The sequence below is a fragment of the Sminthopsis crassicaudata genome, chromosome 4 (genome assembly GCF_048593235.1).
Source record: "Sminthopsis crassicaudata isolate SCR6 chromosome 4, ASM4859323v1, whole genome shotgun sequence".
Classification (NCBI taxonomy): domain Eukaryota; kingdom Metazoa; phylum Chordata; class Mammalia; order Dasyuromorphia; family Dasyuridae; genus Sminthopsis; species Sminthopsis crassicaudata.
In genome coordinates, this window is record NC_133620.1 from 347291785 (window position 1) to 347315575 (window position 23791).

General features: G+C 37.7%; 1 protein-coding gene across 5 annotated transcripts in view; it reads right to left on the reverse strand.

The window, feature by feature from the left end:
* Positions 1–771: 771 nt before the first annotated feature.
* CALCOCO2 (calcium binding and coiled-coil domain 2) overlaps positions 772–23791 on the reverse strand; it is a 35105-nt gene continuing 12085 nt past the window's right edge. The window contains exons 3-13 of one of the 5 annotated variants that reach the window (XM_074261249.1): positions 13280–13382; positions 12863–12996; positions 11900–12025; positions 10659–10786; positions 9961–10051; positions 9221–9343; positions 8863–8949; positions 5837–5932; positions 3725–3860; positions 2686–2714; positions 772–1794 (exon numbers count right to left, since the gene is read on the reverse strand). In XM_074261249.1, the coding sequence (XP_074117350.1) occupies positions 1621–1794; positions 2686–2714; positions 3725–3860; positions 5837–5932; positions 8863–8949; positions 9221–9343; positions 9961–10051; positions 10659–10786; positions 11900–12025; positions 12863–12996; positions 13280–13382 (1227 nt within the window). In that variant the 3' untranslated portion in view covers positions 772–1620. Of the gene's footprint in view, positions 1795–2685; positions 2715–3699; positions 3861–5836; positions 5933–6485; positions 6761–6962; positions 7122–8862; positions 8950–9220; positions 9344–9960; positions 10052–10658; positions 10787–11899; positions 12026–12862; positions 12997–13279; positions 13383–23791 lie in introns of those variants that run through there. The other 4 variants (XM_074261248.1, XM_074261250.1, XM_074261251.1 and 1 more) reach the window with 4 other exon arrangements.

Genomic DNA, 23791 nt, shown 5'->3' on the forward strand with positions numbered 1-23791 from the left:
TTTGATGTGGAGCCAAACTGGTTAAGTGTAAACTGACTTAAATCATTACCATCAACCAGGGAATTTTTTGCATAGGACAAAATTGCACTCTTAGCAATATTTGAGAAGGCAGATAGAAATCTAGCCCAATACTTTTCTTAGAAACAGATAAGCAAGCACTGAGCCCACAGATTTCTCCAAATACTCCCCAATGTGGAAACTGTAATATCCCTTGGAGAAGGGTCATCTAGATTTCAGAGGTATCTATTGAAGCTATTTGCAAGCTTCTTGTCTTTGTGTTCAGTCAACCCAAGTGGACCCACATATCTTTACATGGGAACTCACACATCTTAAAATTTTAACAAGAGTAAACATAGTATTTATTTTCTATCACCTTATAGCAGCCTAAATAAGGTTTTTCCCCAACAGACTTTGAATCTTATTCAATAGAACTGAGGAGGTGAACTGGGGTGGGATGTTTTTCTTATGATTTAATTTTATATATCTGGATAAGGGGGTTTTGCAATGAGTTCACAAAAGGCTATTTTTATTCTTAATTATGTCTCTGAAACTTGGAATATGGGAGTAAGAATAAGACTTGGGGGTCTCATGAGGATTGATCCACTTCCCACTTCTACAGTATTTCTTGGGCCTTCATTTGTCAAAGAGTAGGATGAGGATGGGGGTGGGTAGGGTAGATTAGAAGATCTCTGCCTCCCAGCATCCTTTAGGGCCATTTCCCCACATCCAACAAAAGTCACAACTCCCCAGACTTAAATCACCAGTCACAGAAATAGATGAAGATTTTATTTGACTTTAGCAATCAAGAGATTAATAGAACTCAGTATCCATTATTCTTGCTTATCCAAAATAATTCAAACCCACCTGCAGCTCAGGAAAACAATTACAAATCACTGGCTTCTAATTACTCACTATGAAAGGCCATTACAGCAAGGGTTGTATATTTGCATAGAAAAGAGCCAAAATCAGGAAGTGACAGCCAGAAAGGTATCTCCAGAGCTTTCCTGTGCTCAATATCACAGAACTCCCCCCTACTTGCTTCTTTTAAAGTTACTTCTATGAGGAAGGGGGAGGCTGGGGCAAGATACTTCACATAGCCAGAAGAGAGCCAGGATGTATCAGATCTCTGCTTTGCTAAATGTGACCAACCAAAGCATCTAGTTGGAGATAAAGGGTTAGTGAAAAGGAAATTCCCCATCATTTCTTTGAATGACCTCTAGATGCAGGGCTGAAGGCAATGCAAATTCACCTGGACTTGCTTCATCTTGGCTTCACCAACAGCAGTTAGGTGACAGAGAGGGCTAATCATTTCAGTGCCCAGACCAGACTCTGGAATGCAAAGCCAGGACGGCCTCATTCTGGGGCTGTCTCACTGAGTCCCTTTATAGAAAAGTAAAGGCTACAGGCTAGTAAAGCCCAAGCTGTTATCTGAGCTAAGACTGATCCAAAAGGATGAAGGTTAAAAAGTATCGTAAAGATGGGTCATCAGGACACCATCCCCAGAAGAAAGAAGGACTGAGTAGATTTAGTAGTTTCAGATTTAGAATCAATCTTGACCCATTACTCTTAAGAGGGGCTTTTTGGCCTACTCTACCTGAGGCCAAGCAGTTGTGACACTTTTTAAAGTGAGTGGCAGAACACATGGTCATCATACACTTGTCGCTCAGCCTCTGAGAAGACCTCATCACAATATGGACAGTCCAGGATATGGGTCTGCAAGTGCTGCTGGAAGACGGTTTCTTCCACATCATCAGGGAAGACCCCATGGCAGATGGGGCATTTTTTGATAGTGGGCTATGAAGAGGGAAAGACAGAGATCAACAACCATTTAGTCACCTAAGGGGTAGGGGCCTAGTGATTCAGAGATGGAGTTACCCAAACAGAAGCAAAGCTAAGCTGTTTCAGATTTGGAATAAGATAAAAAAACTAAACCCATCTCCTGTTCCAGACTGCACTATGTACTCTTCCTCTCTGATAGATCTTTTCTGTCTCTCAATCAGGAGATGTTTAGGATCAGTGATTCACTGAAATTGGCTTCCAATTCAGAAGGCACATTCTTTATTTTAATCTGAGCCATATCTGTGCAACTACTCTGCTCTTTGCTATTGTTTAGTTGTGTCCTACTCCTCATGACCCCATTTGGAGTTTTCTTGGCAGATACTGCATAGTTTGTCCATTTCCTTCCCCAGCTCATTTTACAGAAGAGGAAACTGAGGTAAACAGGGTGAAGTGACTTGCCCAGGGTCACACATCTAATAAGTGTCTGAAGCTGGATTTAAACTTAAGAAGAATTTTCATGACTCTAAGCTTGACCCTCTATCCACCTAACTGCCCCAACAATAATAAAGAACAGAGCATGTGTATGTCAATGTGGCTCAGATTAGATTAAAGAGTACACCTTCTGAGTCAGAAGCCATTCAATGAATCACTCACCCCACTTCTAATAATAAGTAATTCCCAGAAGTGAACTAAACATAAAGGCAGAAGAGCGTTGTCTCCTTCTATGTACTTCAGAGGAGTGGGCTCAGTTGTGACCCTAGACTAAACTGGCCATTGACCCCTGCAACAATAATAACTATTCAGTCAATCCCTTAGTGGTCCTTGGGATCAAGTTATTGGACTTGAGCAGGGAGGGATAATTCCTTTAGGATTTATTATGAGAAAGCTTAACAATCAAATACTTACCAGGCTGGGGACATGGATATCTTGGGTAGCTGGAAAAAAACAAAAATGTTTCATTCATAAAAATTATTTTTTCCTTTCTTCTCCAACTGTGATCCTTTAGACCTTATATGTTTCCTTTCCCTCCCCCCTTATCTTTAGTTCTCTATGAACATTTCTCTGTATGATTGAGGTGAGAGCCGAGTCAAGCTGAGAAAGGAACAGAATGACAAGCGGAAGCAAGAAGGACCAAAGAGAGATATCCTATCAGTAACAAAAACACCTTAAACCAAAATCAGATTACATAAGTTCTACAGATGCAAATATATTTTATGCAAATCAGATGCAATTAAAAAAAAAAAAGAAAAACAGATGTTGTGACTATTGCTGTTTCACACATTTAGAAATGGCTGAAAAATAATTCCAATGGCACAGTCTTGGGTGGCCCTCTGGGACCCTAAAGAAAGCTGTGCCAGTAAACCAAAACCAGACTCCTTCCTTCCTTCAAAAACATGTTCGCTGAGGAGTCCTGAAAGGCAAGCCAAATTGGCCTCTACTCCCTTTCTCAGTTCTCCCATCTTCTCTGCATATCTAATGAACGCCATACCTCCTCTTTCCTTTACTAAGATCTGTTAGGGGGTTTCCCCCCTTCTCTCCCAACCTTCCCCAGGTGCCTGTTACTGGACAGTACATCTCATCTCTCCTCCCATTTCCCAACCTTAATTAGCTTCCCCAGCTTTGGTGTTTAGTGTATATCATCTACCTAAAGACATTTCTCTGATTTATAAATGGGGTCTATTGCCATGGGACTCAATTTGTGTCTGCTGCCTCTGGGCGAATGATCCGATTTGCGTCTCCCAGGTCCAGATTTATTTCTCAATTAACACCTTCTGCCAAGCAATCTTTCTATTGGATCTTCAGCTTCTGCCCAACAAGCAAATCCTCCCCATGTCTGTCCTGCCAACGGGGATACTGTCTTAATGAGCAGAAGGGAAAGGATTTAGTGGGAGGCAGGGATGAAGGCAGAACATTTCCAACTGGAATGATGTGGGAGGGGCCTTACCAGAATAAGGATTTCCAAAGATGAGTCCAGTGTTTTCTTCTAGGGCTTCCTGAACAGGAGCAGGATTAGAGAGCAGTTTAGAGTCAGACTTCTCACAGACATAACACAGTAGCTTCTGGTTTTCCTTTTGCAAGAGCTACAAAGAGAATATTTGGATGAAATAACAGCAAGCAGCTGATAAACTCTTCAGTGCTATCAGAAAGGGGTTTCACTATAACCACTGGCTTTCAATTATCCACTGGCATGGGAGTGGGGTGGGGAAGCCCACAGCAACAAAATCTTGAAACAATCAACAATTTCTATGTAACATAAGTAATTTTAAAAAATCTGGCTACGAATTGGTTATTCTATTCATCCTATAAAACACACACAAAAAATTTGCATGCTAAACCTACTAACAGTGGAACAAAGTGGTCTTGGCATATTGTCACAGGACGATAGGGCTGAAAATTTGCTGTAGATCCCATTATTGATTCAAATTTCTCCATTAGATAACACTTTTAATTTTTTGCACATTGTATATTATAAACTGATTAAAATTCCCTTTGTCTCATCTTTGAGCAAGCACAGGAACAGGAATAGAGCTAAAGGAAATTCAAGAATTAACTTAACTGCTACATTGTTTCTACATGCAGCCTATTTCCCCAGGTGATTTATACCAATATCAAGATCCATTTTGAATAAAGCTTAAAACATGTTATTTCTCCACTTGTTAAAGTCTTGGGACATCTGTGGAACGATGAAGAGTAATGACCCCCAAGGTCAGAGTTCAGGTCCCACCTCTGTCCTTTGATATCTCTGTAACTTTGGGCAAGTAGCTTAATTTCCCTGAGCTATCTATAAAATGGGAAGGCTGGAATAGATGGCCAGCCTCTGAGCTACCTTCCAATCAAAGATCTACAAGACCAGCTCCCTCAGCCAAGAAACATCAATTCAAAACCCAGGAATAGCTGTGGCAGTCAGTCTGAGTGAAAAGAAACAGAATGAGAGCCATTTCCTAAGTACAAAGAGTATGCTGGAGACACTGGGGTTAAATTTTCTATAGGAGCATTTACATCTCAAAATAGCAATCTACAAATCAGGACCTGTTACTTAAGAGTTAATAATGGAAGTTGAACTTACCAGTGTGTTTGCATCCATTTTTCTGTTGTTAAATACTAAGTAGCATGCCCCTGCACTGCTATAGGAGGGCAGTAGAAAGCTCAGAGAATGAAGTCACCACCAGACAGGAGGCCTGGTAACTATAGGCGAATGATCATGATCACAATAGGCATTTTTATAGCACTTTAAGGTTTACAAAGTGCTTTCCCCTCACAGCCTCACAAAACTCCTAGGGTATACTTGTGATTGTGATGTCAACATGTACTCTTGTTCAGTACACAGCCTGTCACAGTTGAAAGGAATCTCTGAGAGTACCTTATCTACTTCATTTTATAGACAGGGTAACAGGACTAGGAAAATTAAGAGTTTCAGAGATACTGGGCATCCAGCTGCAAGGAGAAAAGAGCTAGAATTCCTAAGTAACCAGAACATGAACAATGTGTTCACATGTACACATCCTACATTCTGTGGCCTTGGATTGGCAGGCCAAATAACTTCCCTTCTGTTTATTTGCCACCACTGTTGATCCACTAAAATAGGGCTCAATAAATTTTGGTGAAAGAAAGAAATCACTGATGATAAGCCAGCGCCAAGATAGTGGCTGTCTTTTCTGTGTACAGCTTGGCAATGGAAACACTGAGCCAGGGGATCAGTGATTACTCACATGAAATCAGTGCTGGTATTCAACCCTTCATTCCAGCCTTCTCCCCACCACCCAACATGACGACAGTGGATAGATGAAAAAAAACCAGTGAAGCTCAAATAAACAAATGACCTATTTCAAATTAAACCACTTCTCTGCAATTTGCCATAGGAAGCTGCAGGTGTCATGCAGAGATCAACATATGGGCAGGACTAGAAAATGAAAGAAAAAAACATTCTCTCCCTTTCAGGATCCTCTGCCAGAATCATCATCAAAGAACTCTGAAGTTTCTGTTTCATCACCAGCCAACAGGCCACTGTTTCCCTCCAATTTCGAGGATCTCATCCCTTATCCCTTTATATTCTTACATCTTTTTCTCCTTCTACTCTGGTCTTCTCTCTCTGTAGCTCCTGATAGAAAAACTTGTTCTCATCTAGCCTCTTCATCAGGTCACTGATCTGGTTCTGTCAGGAGAAATGAGACCAGATTAAGAACACAAATTTCAATTTAGGAACTGGGCCCACGGGTGACATGGAGGACAGCAGAAACCTCTAGCTCTCCTGGGTGGGACTGGGGCATGGGGAAGAGAGAATTGGCACCCAAATGTTGATCCTTTTGGTCTGGTCAGGGATATAAGTGAGGGAAAGGGGAAAGTGGGTGGTGAGATAGAACCCTAAAACTGACCAAAGGGAAATCTGGAATAGGAGTAGCACAATAATCCTTGTGATGAAAGAGTACCTCATTACAAGAATTTTCACACTCTACAGTGAATCCTACCTTAGCCTACCTCTCTAGTAAGTCTCCAGTTAAGACTACCAAGTGATTCGAAAAAATTCGAAAGGGTCTTATCTAAAGTCACAGATGGAAAAAGGATTGAAGTCTTCTGTTTTTCAGTTTGGTGGTGTCTCCTTCCTGGCTGAGGGCATGACAAATTAGCTTAACAGTCGCTGGAGTCTTTCATTTATGCTTTTCCCACCTCCTCCTACATACATACACATGCACACACCTCAGAAAACACTAAAATTAATTCTCCTTTTTATTAAGGATTTTATTGGAATGCTGGTGCCCAAGCTGCTTTGTGCTTTTAGCTGGCCCTGAGGTAGGAAGGGGAAGGGGTCTACCCGATGGCAGGGGTGACTGCAGGCTCCTTGCTCCCCAGCCCCACAGGCTCCTGTTGGCTTTTCTTGTCCTTCTGTCTGTCCCCGTTCGCTTCCTCAAAAGGCAGAAATGAAAAAGTACCATCTGAGCCTGTGGAGGAACTTGCCCAACGATGACGGAACCCTTTATGAAATCTTTAATGAGAATGGGGCTAGTAGGTCTCAGAGGACCCCAAAGCCACGCATACATGCACATACTGAGTTCCTTTCCCTACCCCCACCCCAGCCCTTAAATTCCCTTCTACTCTACAACTGAGAGGACAGCCCCCGGCTTAGCTGTCTGAAGACCCCCAGGCCCTACTCCCCCTACCTTCCCACCCCTGCTTTGGTCACGTACCAGCACAGCAGCCTTCAGCTGCCTGATCTGTTTGTGGAGGCGCTGACACTCTTTGTACTTCTCTATGAAACAGGCTCTCCCAGCCTCTACCTTCGCCTTCAGCCGTTCCACCTCCTGTACTAACTGCTTCTCCACTGGTGCTTTCTTGTCCCTAGGTCTCTGAAGTACAAGATACATTGCCCCCAGGGTTAGCTGCCTCTTTGAGGGAAGGATATGGTGCTGGTACCTGAGAGGTGGTGGGGCTAGAGGGCCCCCAAAATATATAGCTATAAAAAATTAAGGAAACCTAGGCATTGTGAAGCATGCCACGATAAGACCTACCTTTCACAAAACAGCAGGCTAAATCATCAGGCTCCAATCTAATTCAATAATTTATTGTGCCATAGACTGTAGAACCTTTCCTTATCGTCTTATTCTAATGTCTCACTGTGGCCTGGAGGTGACTAGGTATACTCAAAGACTATTTGTGTAAAGCACAAGCTCTGGCTGGTCTTTACCAAGGAGATAAAGACTTAAAGTCTGGATCTCCAAGGAGACTGTGTCTGTGAATTGAGGTAGCTTTTATAAAACATGGAGAAGGTGTCATCTGGGTCAGTTAAGAGAATGATCACATTGATGAGATCACATATTTTCCCAAATACAAGGCATAGCATCACATTAAAGAGAATTGCAACTAACTCCACTCTTGATTTTACAAATCCAAGAAAAATAGCTCAGAGTTCAGGATCTCTCCCATGCTTGCCAAACAATTTTTAATAGTTCTTCCTCTTTGACACCTGTTGTACTCCCCATGTCAGATAATAGTAATGTAATAAAGAGCTCACATTTTAAAAGTAACAAACAAGATAGAAAGATAGTATAAATGATTGCCCAATAAATGTCATACTACAGTGCCAATTTATGGTCAGGAAAGACTGGACTATACTGAATTGTAATGTAATATGTATTTGTATATACACACAGAGATGCATAGATACATAAACGTTTACATATTTGTATAATTTTAGCCTAGACATGATTTCATTGGCATAGGGAATGTGGAGAGAATTTCCTCCTAAGCAAAGCAAATGGGCAGCTGTTCTGAAAATTATTCTGAACCTTGTGTGTTGTATCAGTGTCTGCCCTATGATTTCATCTGGGGAAAGAATTTCTAGGAAGGAATCTAATTTCTAACTACACAAATCACAAACTTACAAATTACTGTGTCAAAAAGTTGCCTGAGGTTCACTGTCTTGACCAGGGTCACATGGGCAGTATCACTCAGTAGTCAACTTTGAAACCTGCTTTTCCCAATTCCAAGGTTGGCTCTTTAGTCATTACCTTATTCTGTCTCTCATTCATTCATATATATATATATATGTGTGTACACACACACACACACACACACACACACACACACACACACACACACACACACACTTCTCTCTCTCTCTCTCTCATTTATACAAATTCTCACTACTTGGAATGCTACAAACCTCATTCTCCTGAATAGTTACAAGTTTCACATACAGTACATTAAATGTGTCTGTTCTGATACCATCTCTGTGAGGAGACTGTAAAGAACTGTGACCGTCTTTTTCCTGGTGGGTCAGCCAAAGTCCTCAGAAGGTAGAGGACTTGGGGAACTCATATAATGTATGAACAAGGAAGTGGAGAGCACTGGAACCCAGGATTCCTACCCTCCTTGTTCAGGATACATCATGAGGTAACAGCTAGCTTTCTAAATGTCTTCACTTATTTTCTACAGGAAAACCCTCACCACCCTCTATTGCCTTCAATAGCCTCTCTTTTCCCTACTTATACAGAAATAGGATGGTCAGAAAGACACTGCTGTCCTCCCTAAAACAATCTCCATCTCCTCTTCTCTCAGGCCCCTTCCCTCAGAACCACTCAGACGTGCCGTGAGTTCCTGGTGCTTCCGGGTTGATGTAGTTTCCTTTTGCTTCATTTCCTCCACAGTCTGTTCAAGCTTCTGCTGGTGCTCCCTCTGCACAAAAATACAAACTTAAGCCAAGCATTATCACTGGGGCAGGGGGAGAGAGGGGCTGCGGGTGAACAGAATTCAAGGGGGCCCCTCCTCCTCAACTTCTAGGAGAAAAAAAAAATCCACTGAGACACCAACATTCCAGATGGGTTCCCCTGACATCCCCTTGAGTCAAATGCAGGTAAAGAGGCTAACAACAGCAATGCACAAAATAGTATATCATTTATAAAGGTTTACACAAATTGTATACTTCTATTGTTCCCCATGGTTCTACCTGTTTTGTCAAACTGAGAAGTAGCTGTTCATTTTCCTTCTTCAAATGCTCCAACTGCTCTGTCTTGTCCCGATCTCCTTGAGACAGCTTCTCCATTTCTTTCTCTTGTATGGAAATCTGTGCCTATTTAAAAAAGGACAAAAGAACAAAAATACAGAGGGAGTAGCATGAAACAGGGCTGATATATTGTGAAGCACATTAAAAGACATGTATTGGCAAGGCAGGCCCCAGACTCCCACATAAAACATCTCTGGGCAGTGTCCCCCATCTCATTCATGACTTTATCTCCACACATTTTCCATGCTAAGTTGACATCTCCCAAATGGGGGATTTGCTTTTAGGGGACAGAGTCTAGCCCAGCTCATGAGATTCCAAGGGTTCTCACTGAAGGGCTTGGCCCTTCTTTCTACATAGAAATTGTTTTCAAGATTAGATCACATTGAAGAGGCTGGATGGGAGGGTATGCAGTTGTAGAAGTATTATGCATTTTAAACAGGAACTGAAATAACCAAATGCCTAAACTACTTGTACACTCTGGGATGGAAGGCTATGTGGGCCAGGCCTTAAAAGAAATGAGGTGGGGCAAATCAGAACTATAATAAATGGAAATGCAAACTAGATTCTGGTCTAGTGCCTTTTAAGCCTAAATGCTTATTATGCCAAACTACATCATCAAGTCTTTGAGGAGGAGAGCAGAACAGAGAAATGCAAGATAATAGGGGCAACTTCTTATTGCCCACCTGAAGCTGATCAAGATGATCAAGAGTAGTCTTCAGCCTGACACATATTTTTTCATTTTCTGAGGCCACATTCTGGTTCTGTACTTTAAACCTAAGAAAAGAAGAGATGGATTTCAACATCTGCTCTTGTGCCTCATCCACAGGGTTCAGAGAAGCAAGATCAATTATGTCCTCTAGATGTCCTGAATGGTTTAAACTATGGCAGCTTCATCTTATTCCTGCCCAGCCCCCCATGAAAACCACTAATCCTCCTTTTTGTTATACTGATTGCTTGACTCTTGAGTTGCGATCCAGAATCCTGGAGCACCCCATTTGAAAGAGGATACATCCTCTTAGCTTTTGGGATAAATATGCTCTTGAGAGGCAGTATGGTAGAGTGGGAGGAGCCATGAAGTTGGGACAGGATCTGAATCTCATCTCTCACACTTACTAGTTTTGTGTGCCACTTCTTAGCATATAAGACTCAATTTATTCTTATATAAAATAGGGAGAATACTGATACTCCCTACCTCACAGAGCTATTGTAAGGATCACATGAAACTGGGCCTATTAAATGCTCTGTAGGCCTTATAGTCCTAAGGTAAATGTTAGTTACTATGTTTACTATTCAAGAGCATTGCTTCCAATGGCTTCTAACACTTTATTCAGGATCATCAGAGATCTGTTAGTATTGCAGAGATCCATAAAGCCATACTCACTGAAGTAATTCTGTCTCCCAACAGCCCTTCTGTACTTTCAGACTCTTGTTCTCTTCAGTCAGGACATTGACCTTCTGCTCCAATGTCTTGTTGATCTCTGTCAGCGACTCTAGTCTCTTCTGCAGTTCCTGAAAGGGAACATACATAAAGGCTATGAATAGAGCCACTTCATCCCAGGAATTTTTACAGTGTTTAATATTCATTCAGAGAATCCTGTATATCTCTGTTCATTCCTGCCCTCTTTTGGTGTCTCATCTTCAAAAATGAATCAGACCTGAAATGTTTTCAATATTCCACTCTGAGGAATATAGTGATACATGAGAAACAAAGACAATACAGACCACAAGATATGATCAGCTTCTCTTAAGTGTGTTCAAAGGGAACTTTGCTGAAGATAGAACAAATAATATGGAAAAAAAACAAAACAAAATAAGACTAAAAAGGAGGAAGCAATAAAAAGGAACTCAAGAAAGGAAGATCACAATTGAGAAATAATAAGAAGAAAGAGTTTTAGATCTATATAGCAACAGAAACAATTCCAGGATTTCAATGGGAAAGTAGGAATCAATGAGCACTATGTTTTATTTCTTTCAGGAATTCTATGGAATGGGAAAGGCCTAGAAAGATGAAGAAAAAATTGTTAATAGCCTTTTATAATAATCCTACAACATAATTTTATAAAATTTGGACTGTGGGTTATGAAAAAACTTCAAGGTCATTAGCAATAAAGATTTAGAAGTAAGGAAAAAATATATAAAGTTGTAGGAGAGGAAGACCCAGTGATTCCAGAATTTATCTTCTGTCATATCCTTCATTTCTTACTCACAGTTCCAATTTTCTACTCCTTGCTTTGTGTTTTTTTAAATATCTCTTCTCGTCCTAAATTTCATAATCTACTTCTGTTCAGAAATTATCAGTGTTTTATAGAATCTGAGCTAAATTTGTTAGTTAATACCCTTTAAAGTCTATATTTACAGACTCATATTCTAGGTCAATCTCTAAATTCCAGTCAATTTGTAACGATTTAGCACATGCCTGTCAAACAGCTATTCAGATTCAGATTATCTTCTCCCCCCCTTTCAGCTATCCACCTTATTCCAATCACTGTAAAATGATGCAATTTAGCTAGATAATCTTCTGATACACTAAGAGTTGTTTTACACAAAGGAGATGAGGAAAGGAAATATTCACAAGCCTGCCAAAAATGGAACTCAAAGTTCCTCTCATAGGAGCCATCATACCTGAGTTTTTTGAAGTTCAGCATGCATGTCTGAGTTCTGTTTCTGGAGACTGACACAGTTGTCTTTCAGCTCCTGGTTTTGTTGGCGAAGTTCCTTATTGAGCTGCTCAATCTCCTCCACTTCTCCCTGGAAAACAACATCTGCTTAGATCCAAAAAGGAAAATAACAATTCCAATTAGCAAAAAATGATATGGAGTACTCCTGACTGAAATTCACTCTGTCTTCTCTGCTACTGATCATACCTCAATAAAATGGAAAATTAAATCCAATTGAGTATTTTTATTTTCTGAATATTATTCATAATTTAGGAGCTAGAAAACCTTCTAGATTGATAACTATTAACAATTCTAGGGTAACGTGTTCCCAGGCACAGATATTAAGCTAATGCTATTTCCTATATGCTAAGTGCTCTTTCTTCTTTTATCCACCAAACCATATTGTTCACCTGTCTCCTCCAAAATGTCTTCTATAATTAATCTCACTAATTATGAATAATTTCTCTACTCTTTTAGCATTTATACTATTTTTTGCATCAGTCAAAACACATGCAATGTGCTAATAGCTAATAAACAGAATGAACCATTTTAGCCCTCAAAAGGACTCATAGTCCAGTTAAGAATCTGAAACATAGTCAGGTAGTGGGCAGTAAATTCATTTCAGAGAAGATAAAGATCAGTTACTATTATTTAGCTTGTAATGTTTTTATGTTATTTCAGATGTACAATTTGGGCTCCCCAACTAGACCAGAAGATCTTTCAGGGCAAGAGCCACTGTCTATTATTACTTCAGTTTTATCTATTCAATACTCAAAAAATCCATATGAACTCTAACCTAGAATTTGGAAATAAATTATTTCCTAATTCCAAATTGGAAGTGTTCCTCTTAACCTGAGCAGGAGAAACAGGGGCAGGGAGAAGTGGTGGTTGTATAGGGATGCAGAGGAAAGAGGACAAATCTGCACACCTGAGTGGTGACCACCAAGATGTCCTCCTCGCTTTCTGGACGGAACTGGAAAGGGACACTGGCTCCCCGGACAACACCATCCTGATCCACATAGCAGAACTGATAATATTCATCATCTTTAGGTAGGTAGTAAGCTGAAAAGACATTCATATATCTTAACTCAAAAGGGAGTTTTCTACAGTCAGGAAATCCTGAAAACCTGGGAGAATTTTGTGTTCTCTATGGAAAATTTAATGTAGAAACTACAATCAGAGGAAACATTAGCTATATATAGTTAGTGATAGCTAGAGTTCTGCTTGGCTGATCTAGATGTCATTATGGTTAAGAGAGGTTCTTTCCATGGCTTATCTGTAGCTAGGAACACAGGGGAAGCCTATCAAAAAGGGGCAGGGCTGCAGACTCAGCACTGCTTTTTACCTTTAAACTGCACTTGTTGCTGCAAGGATGATTTGCTATTGAGGTCAGCAGGCAAAGTAGCCCACATAAAGGTGTAATATTCTCGGGTTGTCTTCCATCCTACCTGGAGTAACAAAGGAATGATAAAAGCAATTCAACAAAAAATTTTTTGTTAGGTACAGAGCACTGTGCAGAAGTTGAAATGGCTACAAAGTTTAAATAAAACACAATTCCTATCCTTATAGTAAGAGAAATAATTCAATTGCATGAATAACTACAATAAAAATGATGCATGACAGCTTGATAAATTCAAGATTATAAAACATTCAGGAATGAACAATAATGATTCAATAATAAATACTGGAAAAACTGAAGATAGTTAAAAAATGGGATTAGATCTGTTTGTCCTATATATGACAACTTCTAAGTAGATCCATGATCTAAATACAAAAAAGTATATTTCTACAAAAAGTCAATGTATACCACTATAACAAGTGAGAAGAAAAAAGAATGATACTTTTATCTCAACTGTAGAAAAAGATGAAAGATTCTTATTTATCTGTAAATTAAGACAACTCTGAGATACCACTACACACTTCTCAAATTGGCTATGATGACAGGAAAAGATAATGCTGAATGTTGGAGGAGATGTGGGAAAACTGGGACACTGATACATTTTTGGTGGAATTATGACTACATCCAGCCATTTTGGAGAGAAATTTGGAACTATGCTCAAAAAAATTATCAAACTGTGCATACCCTTTGATCCAGCAGTCTTAATACTAGGCTTATATCCCAAAGAAGGGAAAGGGACCTGTATGTGCAAGAATGTTTGTGGCAGTCCTTTTTGTAGTGCCTAGAAACTGGAAAATGAATGGATGTCCATCAATTGGAGAATGACTGAATAAATTGTGGTATATCAATATTATGAAATATTATTGTTCTGTAAGAAATGACCACCAGGATTATTTCAGAGAGGCCTGGAGAGACTTACAGGAACTGATGCTGAGTGAAATGAGCAGGACCAGGAGATCATTATGTACTTCAACAACAATACTACATGATAATCAATTCTGATGAACGTGGCTCTCTTTAACAATGAGATGAACCAAATCAATTCCATTTGATCAATAATGAATAGAACCAGCTATACCCAGCGAAAAAGTCTGGGAAATGAGTGTGAACCACAGCATAGCATTTTGACTCCTGTTTTTGTGCGCTTGTATTTTTGATTTCCTTCTCAGGTTAATTTTATCTTATTTCTAAGTCCAATTTTTCTTGTGCAGCAAAATAACTGTATGGATATGTAAACATATATTGTATTTAACATATACTTTAACATATTTAACATGTATTGGTCTAGTTGCCATCAAGGGAGGGGGTGGGGGGAAGGAGGGGAAAAGTTGGAACAGAAGGTTTTGCAAGTGTCATTGCTGAAAAATTATCCATGCATATATCTTGGAAATAAAAAGCAATAAAAAAAATTTAAAATGCACAGTAAGAGCAAAAAAAAAAAAAAAAAAAAAAAAAAAAAAAAAAAAGATTCTTATTTATCCCGCAAATGTCAGAAATTTCTTGGCACAAGAGATGAAATTTATTATGGAAAAATAAAGGTATTCAAGATAAGAAAAAGAAAATCTTTGCAGTAAATACACCTGATAAAAACCAGATGACATCTGATGTGAATTTAAGAAGTTCAAATATGCTGCTTAATAGCTAGATGAATAACAGTCAAAAGGGATAAACAGATAAACAGACAAAGGAAAAGTCCATTGAGGAGGGAACTTAAATGAGGAAGGCAATTTTTAAAAGAAATGTGATATAAAATTAAAAGGTAGCATAAAAAATGTAAAAAAGAGATATGAACAAACAGTTCATGAAGATACACATATTACTAATAATCACTTAATCAAACTTTCTAAAGTCAGAGATTAAACAACTTAAAGTCAAAATTAAACAACTTTGAGATATCCTCTTACATTCATCAAAATAGGCATAAAGTTTTAAAATGACAAAATTCACTACTAGTGGGATTGTAATCACATATTATTACATTGTTAGTAAGACTGTGAATTGGTACATTTTAGAAATCAAGTAACCTAGAAATTACAATACAAAACTGATCGTGTTGACCAATGATCTCACTGCCAAGACATCCTAATCATGTTTGAAAAAGTATGGAGAAAGGCTAAACAAGCAACTTTTATGTGTTAACAGTAAAAAGCTGTAAAGTATACATGTCAAATAATAGAAGTAACTAAATAAATTGTAGTATATTAGTGGAATGGAATATAATCGTACCCTAAGAAATAATTAATGAATGAAATGAATGAATATAAAAACCTTACATGACATCATAATGTGAAATAAATAAAAATGAGTCAGAGTAATAGGATATGACTACATAAAAATAACAAACTAAAGAAGAAATGTGAAATGACACCACCCCAACACCTTTGGGGAAGAAGGTGTCCATGTATATTGAAGACTTCAATATCAGAATTTTTTAGACTCAACTAGGTGGCATACTAGATAGAGCACAAGGCAGGAGCCAAGAAAACCTGAGTACAAATTTGGCCTCAGACATTCATTAGTTTTGTGACAATGTTTTATTGTTGTTGTTTTTTGCTGAGTGACTTGCCCAGGATCACACAGCCAGGTAGTTTAAGTGCCTAAGTTCAGATCCGAACTCAGGTCTTCCTGACTTCCGGGCTGGTGCTCTATCTACACCACCTCGCTGCCCCATTTTATGACGTTTTTCATAAAAACCTGCCTATTTCCTTCTAAAATGTTTATTAAAGATGCCCTTAGAGTTTGAAGAAAAATGGGGAAAGGAAAGGGAAGCTATGATAGAGAATAACAACGTCCTGAAATTGGAGTTGGAAAAATAAAGAATTCACAGGAGATGCAGGGAAACAAAATTTGTGAATTAGAAAAGGTTAAAAAATCACAGGAAAGTAGGATTTCTGAATTGGAAAAGATAAAAAAAGTCTCAAGAAAATAGAATTTCTGAATTGGAAAAAGAAAATAATTCTCAAAAAAAAAATTAGGGAAATGGAAAAAAATTCAATAGAGCAAAATAATTCATTTAAAAAAGAAATTGGGCATTTACAAAAAGAACTAAACTGTGAAAGAAGAAAATAACTCCTTAAAAGTTAGGATGGAACAAATAGAAATGAATGATTCACAGAGAACCCAAGAATCAGTCAAACAAAACAAAAAAAATGAGAAGCTGGAGAACAATGTCAAATACTTACTGGGAAAATCTATAGACCTGGAAAATAGATCTAGGAGAGATAATCTGCGGATCATTGGACTTCCAGAAAACTATGACCAAAAAAAGAGCCTAGATTCTATTTTACAGGAAATTATCAAAGAGAACTGTCCAGAGATAATAGAAACAGAAGGGAAAGTAGATGTGGAAAGAATTCATCGAACTCCTTCTGAAATAGACCCTAAAAAAAGAACACCATGGAATATTGTGGCTAAGCTGCAGAATTACCACACAAAGGAGAAAATCCTGCAAGCAGCTAGAAAAAAACAATTTAAATACCAAGGTGCCACAATAAGGGTCACTCAAGATCTGGCTGCCTCCACATTAAAAGATAGAAGGGCCTGGAACCTGATATTCCGTAAGGCAAAAGATCAAGGACTGCAACCAAGAATGAACTACCCAGCTAAGTTTAGCATCTTTTTCCATGGAAGAAGATGGTCATTCAATGAAATAGAGGAATTCTATATGTTTCTAAGAAAAAAACCAGACTTAAACAAAAAATTTGATCTACATCCACAAGACTGAAGAGAAACAGAAAAAGGTACACAGAACCCTTGAGAACTGTAACTCTGTTGTGGGTATATAGAAAGTACGCATGGATAATTTGATTTTACTGATATAAAAGAAAAAAGGGGGGTGTAGTAAAGGGAAGGAGGTCGTTTCAGAAAAAGGGGAAGGAATGATAAAAAGAGGGAAACTACATCCCAGGAAGAGGCATAGAAAATACACCATATCTGAGGGAACTTAGTGAGGGGGAGAATCATTGTGTGAATCTTACTCTCATCAGGAGAGGCTCAAAGAGTAAATAATTAACATATTTGTTTTTCAGAGAATTTTCTCTCACCTCATTAAAAGGGGGGAGAGGAAAAGGGAAAAGGAGAATAAGTGAAGGGACTTGGAGGGAGGGGGGAGGGATACTAAAAAAAAAAAAGGGAGGGTTGCGCGTCACAAGGGGGGTCTGTAAATTAAATATCGGGGAGGGGGATCAGGGGGGGTCAAGGGAAAAAGCATAATCTGGGGATAATATGATGGCAGGAAATACAGAATTAGTAATTTTAACTGTAAATGTAAATGGGATGAACGATCCCATCAAACGGAGACAGATAGCAGATTGGATCAAAAATCAGAACCCTACAATATGTTGTCTACAGGAAACACACTTAAAGCAGGGAGATACATACAGAGTAAAGGTAAAAGGTTGGAACAGAGCCTATTATGCTTCAGGTAAAGCCAAAAAAGCAGGGGTAGCTATCCTTATCTCAGATCAAGCAAAAGCAGAAGTAGATCTCGTTAAAAAAGATAAGGAAGGAAACTATATCATGCTGAAAGGTAGCATAAATAATGAAGCCATATCAATACTAAACATATATGCACCAAGTGGTATAGCATCTAACTTTCTAAAGGAAAAGTTAAGAGAATTGCAAGAAGAAATAGACAGTAAAACTATAATAGTGGGAGATCTCAACCTTGCACTCTCAGATTTAGACAAATCAAACCACAAAACAAACAAGAAAGAAATTAAAAAAGTAAATAGAACATTAGAAAAACTAGGTATGATAGACCTTTGGAGAAAACTGAATGGCAATAGAAAGGAATATACTTTCTTCTCAGCAGTTCATGGATCCTATACAAAAATAGACCATATATTAGGACATAAAGATCTCAAAATTAAATGTAGGAAGGCAGAAATAATAAATGCCTTCTTCTCAGATCACAATGCAATAAAAGCTACATTCAGTAAAAAATTAGGGGTAAACAGACCAAAAAGTAATTGGAAACTGAATAATCTCATCTTAAAGAATGACTGGGTGAAAGAGCAAATTATAGAAACAATAATTTCACCCAAGATAATGACAATGATGAGACATCATACCAAAATCTTTGGGATGCAGCTAAAGCAGTAATAAGGGGAAATTTTATATCTTTCGAGGCTTATTTGAAGAAAATCGAGAAAGAGAAGATTAACGAATTGGGCTTACAACTTAAAAGGCTAGAAAAAGACCAAATTATAAACCCCCAAACAAAAATTAAACTTGAAATACAAAAATTAAAAGGAGAAATCAATAATATTGAAAGTAAAAAAACTATTGAATTAATAAATAAAACCAAGAGTTGGTTTTATGAAAAAGCCAATAAAATAGATAAACTTTTGGTAAATTTGATCAGAAAAAAGAAAGAGGAAAATCAAATTGATAGTCTTACAAATGAAAAGGGGGATCTTTCCACCAATGAAGAGGAAATTAGAGAAATAATAAGGAGTTACTTTGCCCAACTTTATGCCAATAAATTTGACAACTTAAATGAAATGGATGACTTCCTCCAAAAATATAGGCTCCCTAGATTAACAGAGGAGGAGATAAATTGCTTAAATAGTCCCATTTCAGAAAAAGAAATAGAACAAGCTATTAATCAACTCCCCAGGAAAAAACCCCCAGGGCCAGATGGATTCACATGTGAATTCTACCAAACATTTAAAGAACAATTAGCCCCAATGTTATATAAATTATTTGAAAAAATAGGGGATGAAGGAGTCCTACCAAACTCCTTTTATGACACAGACATGGTACTGATACCTAAACCAGGTAGATCGAAAACTGAGAAAGAAAATTATAGACCAATCTCCTTAATGAATATTGATGCTAAAATCTTAAATAAGATATTAGCAAAAAGACTTCAGAAAATCATCTCCAGGATAATACACTATGATCAAGTAGGATTTATTCCAGGAATGCAGGGCTGGTTTAATATTAGGAAAACTATTAATATAATTGACCATATTAATAATCAAATTAATAAGAACCATATGATCATCTCAATAGATGCAGAAAAAGCATTTGACAAAATCCAACATCCATTCCTACTAAAAACTCTTGAGAGTATAGGAATAAATGGACTATTCCTCAGAATAATCAGGAGCATATATATAAGACCTTCAGTAAGCATAATATGCAATAGAAATAAACTGCAACCTTTCCCAGTAAGATCAGGAGTGAAACAAGGTTACCCACTATCACCATTACTATTCAATATAGTACTAGAAACGCTAGCCTCGGCAATAAGAGCCGAGAAAGAGATTCAAGGAATTAGAGTAGGAAATGAGGAAATCAAACTATCACTTTTTGCAGATGACATGATGGTATACTTAGAGAACCCCAAAGACTCTGCTAAAAAGCTACTAGAAATAATTCAAAATTTCAGCAAAGTGGCAGGATACAAAATAAATCCACATAAATCCTCGGCATTTTTATATATCACTAACAAAATGCAACAGCAAGATCTACAAAGAGAAATTCCATTCCAAACAAATGTTGAGAGTATAAAGTATTTGGGAATCCATCTACCAAAGAAAAGTCAGGAATTATATGAGAAAAATTACAAAACACTTGCCACAAAAATAAAATCAGATTTAAATAATTGGAAAGACATTCAGTGCTCTTGGATAGGCCGAGCGAATATAATAAAGATGACAATACTCCCCAAACTAATCTATTTATTTAGTGCTATACCAATCAGACTCCCAAGAAACTATTTCAATGATCTAGAAAAAATAACAACAAAATTCATATGGAAGAACAAAAGGTCGAGAATTGCAAGGGAACTAATGAAAAAAACTCAGAGGAAGGTGGTCTAAGTGTACCTGATCTAAAGCTATATTATATAGCAGCAGTCACCAAAACCATTTGATATTGGCTAAGAAATAGACCGGTAGATCAGTGGAACAGATTAGATACAAAGGACAAAAAAGGGTACATCTATAGCAATCTAATCTTTGACAAACCCAAAGATACCAACATTAGGGATAAAAATTCATTATTCGGAAAAAACTGTTGGGAAAACTGGAAATTAATATGGCAGAAATTAGATATGGATCCACACTTAACACCATATACCAAGATAAGATCAAAATGGGTCCATGATTTAGGCATAAAGAGGGAGATAATAAATAGATTAGAGGAACAGAGGATAATCTACCTCTCAGACCTGTGGAGGAGGAAGGAATTTATGACCAGAGGAGAACTAAAGATCATTATTGATCACAAAATAGAAGATTTTGATTACATCAAACTAAAAAGTTTCTGTACAAATAATACTAATGCAAACAAGATTAGAAGGGAAGTAACAAATTGGGTAAATATTTTTAAAAACAAAGGTTCTGACAAAGGTCTCATTTCCAAAATATATAGAGAACTGACCCTAATTTATAAGAAACCGAACCATTCTCCAATTGATAAATGGTCAAAGGATATGAACAGACAATTCTCAGATGAAGAAATTGAAACTATATCCACTCACATGAAAGAGTGTTCCAAATCACTACTGATCAGAGAAATGCAAATTAAGACAACTCTGAGATACCACTACACACCTGTTAGATTGGCTAAGATGACAGGAACAAATAATGATGAATGTTGGAGGGGATGTGGGGAAACTGGGACACTAATACATTGCTGGTGGAGTTGCGAAAGAATCCAGCCATTCTGGAGAGCAATCTGGAATTATGCCCAAAAAGTTATCAAACTGTGCATACCCTTTGACCCAGCAGCGCTACTATTGGGCTTATATCCCAAAGAAATACTAAAGAGCGGAAAGAGACATATATGTGCCAAAATGTTTGTGGCAGCTCTTTTTGTTGTAGCTAGAAACTGGAAGATGAATGGATGTCCATCAGTTGGAGAATGGTTGGGTAAATTATGGTATATGAAGGTTATGGAATATTATTGCTCTGTAAGAAATGACCAGCAGGAGGAATACAGAGAGGCCTGGAGAGACTTAAATCAATTGATGCTGAGTGAAATGAGCAGAACCAGAAGATCACTATACACTTCAACAACAATACTGTATGAGGATGTATTCTGATGGAAGTGGAAATCTTCAACATAAAGAAAAGCCAACTCACTTCCAGTTGATCAATGATGGACAGAGGTAGCTACACCCAGAGAAGAAACACTGGGAAGTGAATGTAAATTGTTAGCACTAATATCTGTCTGCCCAGGTTGCATGTACCTTCGGAATCTAATTCTTATTGTGCAACAAGAAAATGATATTCACACACATGTATTGTATCTAGACTATATTGTAACACATGTAAAATGTATGGGATTGCCTGTCGTCGGGGGGAGGGAATAGAGGGAGGGGGGGTAATTTGGAAAAATGAATACAAGGGATAATATTATAAAAAATATATATATAATAAAAAATTATTAATTAAAAAAAAAAAGATGTCCTTAGTATGCACATTAACTCTTCCTATTTTCCTGAAGATTTTGTGGCAACAAGAAAGTATGAATTGATGGTTATTGATATCCTCTCAATTTCCCTTTGGAACTATGAGTGTGATTTTTTTATCCCTTCTTTCAAATATCCTGAAAATCAATTGTTGTGTTTGTCTTGTCTTTGTTTCTTTTTAGTAACATGTCTACTTTCTCAAATAAGTACATAAAGGACTATGATAGGAATCCCAATGTGGTGGTTCCATTGCCAATTATGATCCTAATCTGTTAACTGAAACGAAGGCTTTTGAATACCAATGCTCTGCTTCTAAGACTATCTGGCTGCATACCATGGGACACCACAATCTCCTAGCAGTTAAAATTGCAGCTCATCCATGTATACATATATTGTATTTAATTTATACGTTAACATATGTAGCATGTATTGGTCAACTTGCCATCTGGGCAGGGGGAAGGAGAGGAAAAATTGGAACAAAAGGCTTGGCAATTGTCAATGCTGTAAAATTACCCATGCATATATCTGGTAAATAAAAAAAATTGCAAGTCATCCTAAAAGTAATGAGGAAAAACATGGTGCCTATAGGTAGGCTATAGCATATTACAAATGATATGCTTCCTCCAAACACTGGGCCAAAGTTAAAAAAATAATAATAATTTGAAAAAAAAATTATCAGACGTATTTGTCAATAACAGAAGTGTAGATTTAGAGCTGGAAAGTACCTAAGAAATTATACAGATGAGGAAACAGATGAGATAAAGTGACTTTCCCAAGATGACACTTGTGTTAAGTGTCACAGTTGGACTTTATATCCAGCACTCTCTGGGTCTGGCAAGTATGATGAATAGGGGATAACAGATAAACAACCATGGTGGTATCTTGTGCAATGCCACAGGATCAAAAGGAAAGTCTCTTGCACATCTGGTGGAATATCAAGAGAACGGAAATAATTTCCTGGGAAGAAGTTATGGCAGGGACACAGATGATGAGAAGGTTGGCAGAGTTTAGAAGTCATGAATGAGTTCTGATCTAAACAACTAGAAGAAAATAAATCCACCCTCAGTAGTTCACAAATTCATCACCCTAACACTTTATCTTATACATATTTGTACATGCCAATGCTTGCAGTATGCCTCAACCTAGGAGCTGTCAGGAATCTAGATTTGCTTATTTTTTTATGTATAAAGCAATATGTAACATAAATTAATGAAAGTTTTCTGGTGATAATGACTATGATTCAGTGACTATAAAAAGCCTTTCAAATCAGCAGAACCAGGAGATCATTTATACTTCAGCAACAATACTGTATGATGATCAATTCTGATGGACGAGGCCCTCTCCAACAATGAGATGAACCAAATCAATTCCATTAGAACAGTGAACCAGCTACACCCAGGGAAAGAACTCTGGGAGTTGACTATGAACCACTACATAGAATTCACGATCCCTATATTTTTGTCCGCCTACATTTTTTACTTCCTTCATAGCCTGATTGTACACTGTTTCAAAATCTGATTCTTTTTGTACAGCAAAATAACTGTTTGGACATGTGTGTGTGTATATATATATATATATATACACACACACATATATATATATATATTTGGACATGTGTGTGTGTGTGTGTGTATATATATATATATATATTGTATTTAACTTACACTTTAATATATTTAACATGTATTAGTTAACCTGCCATCCAGGGGAAGGGGTGGGGGGAAGGAGGGGAAAAGTTATAACAAGAGGTTTTGCAATTGTCAATGCTGGAAAATTACCTATGCATAAAATTTTTGTAAAAATTAAAAAAAAAAAAAAAGCCTTTCAAGACACTGATGGAAATAAACATCTCATGGTAGAAGACTCATTAGGTAGAAAAGGGGGAACCCAAGGAGTGCCCAAAAGATAAAAAAGATCCACCCAAATTAGTTATGGAAAAAGAGCTTGTCAGAGAAAGGCAAGGGTGTACTGCAACTGCACCTTCAGAGACTGCACAGCAGAAAATAAACAAAATCAGCTCATTTGCTATATTT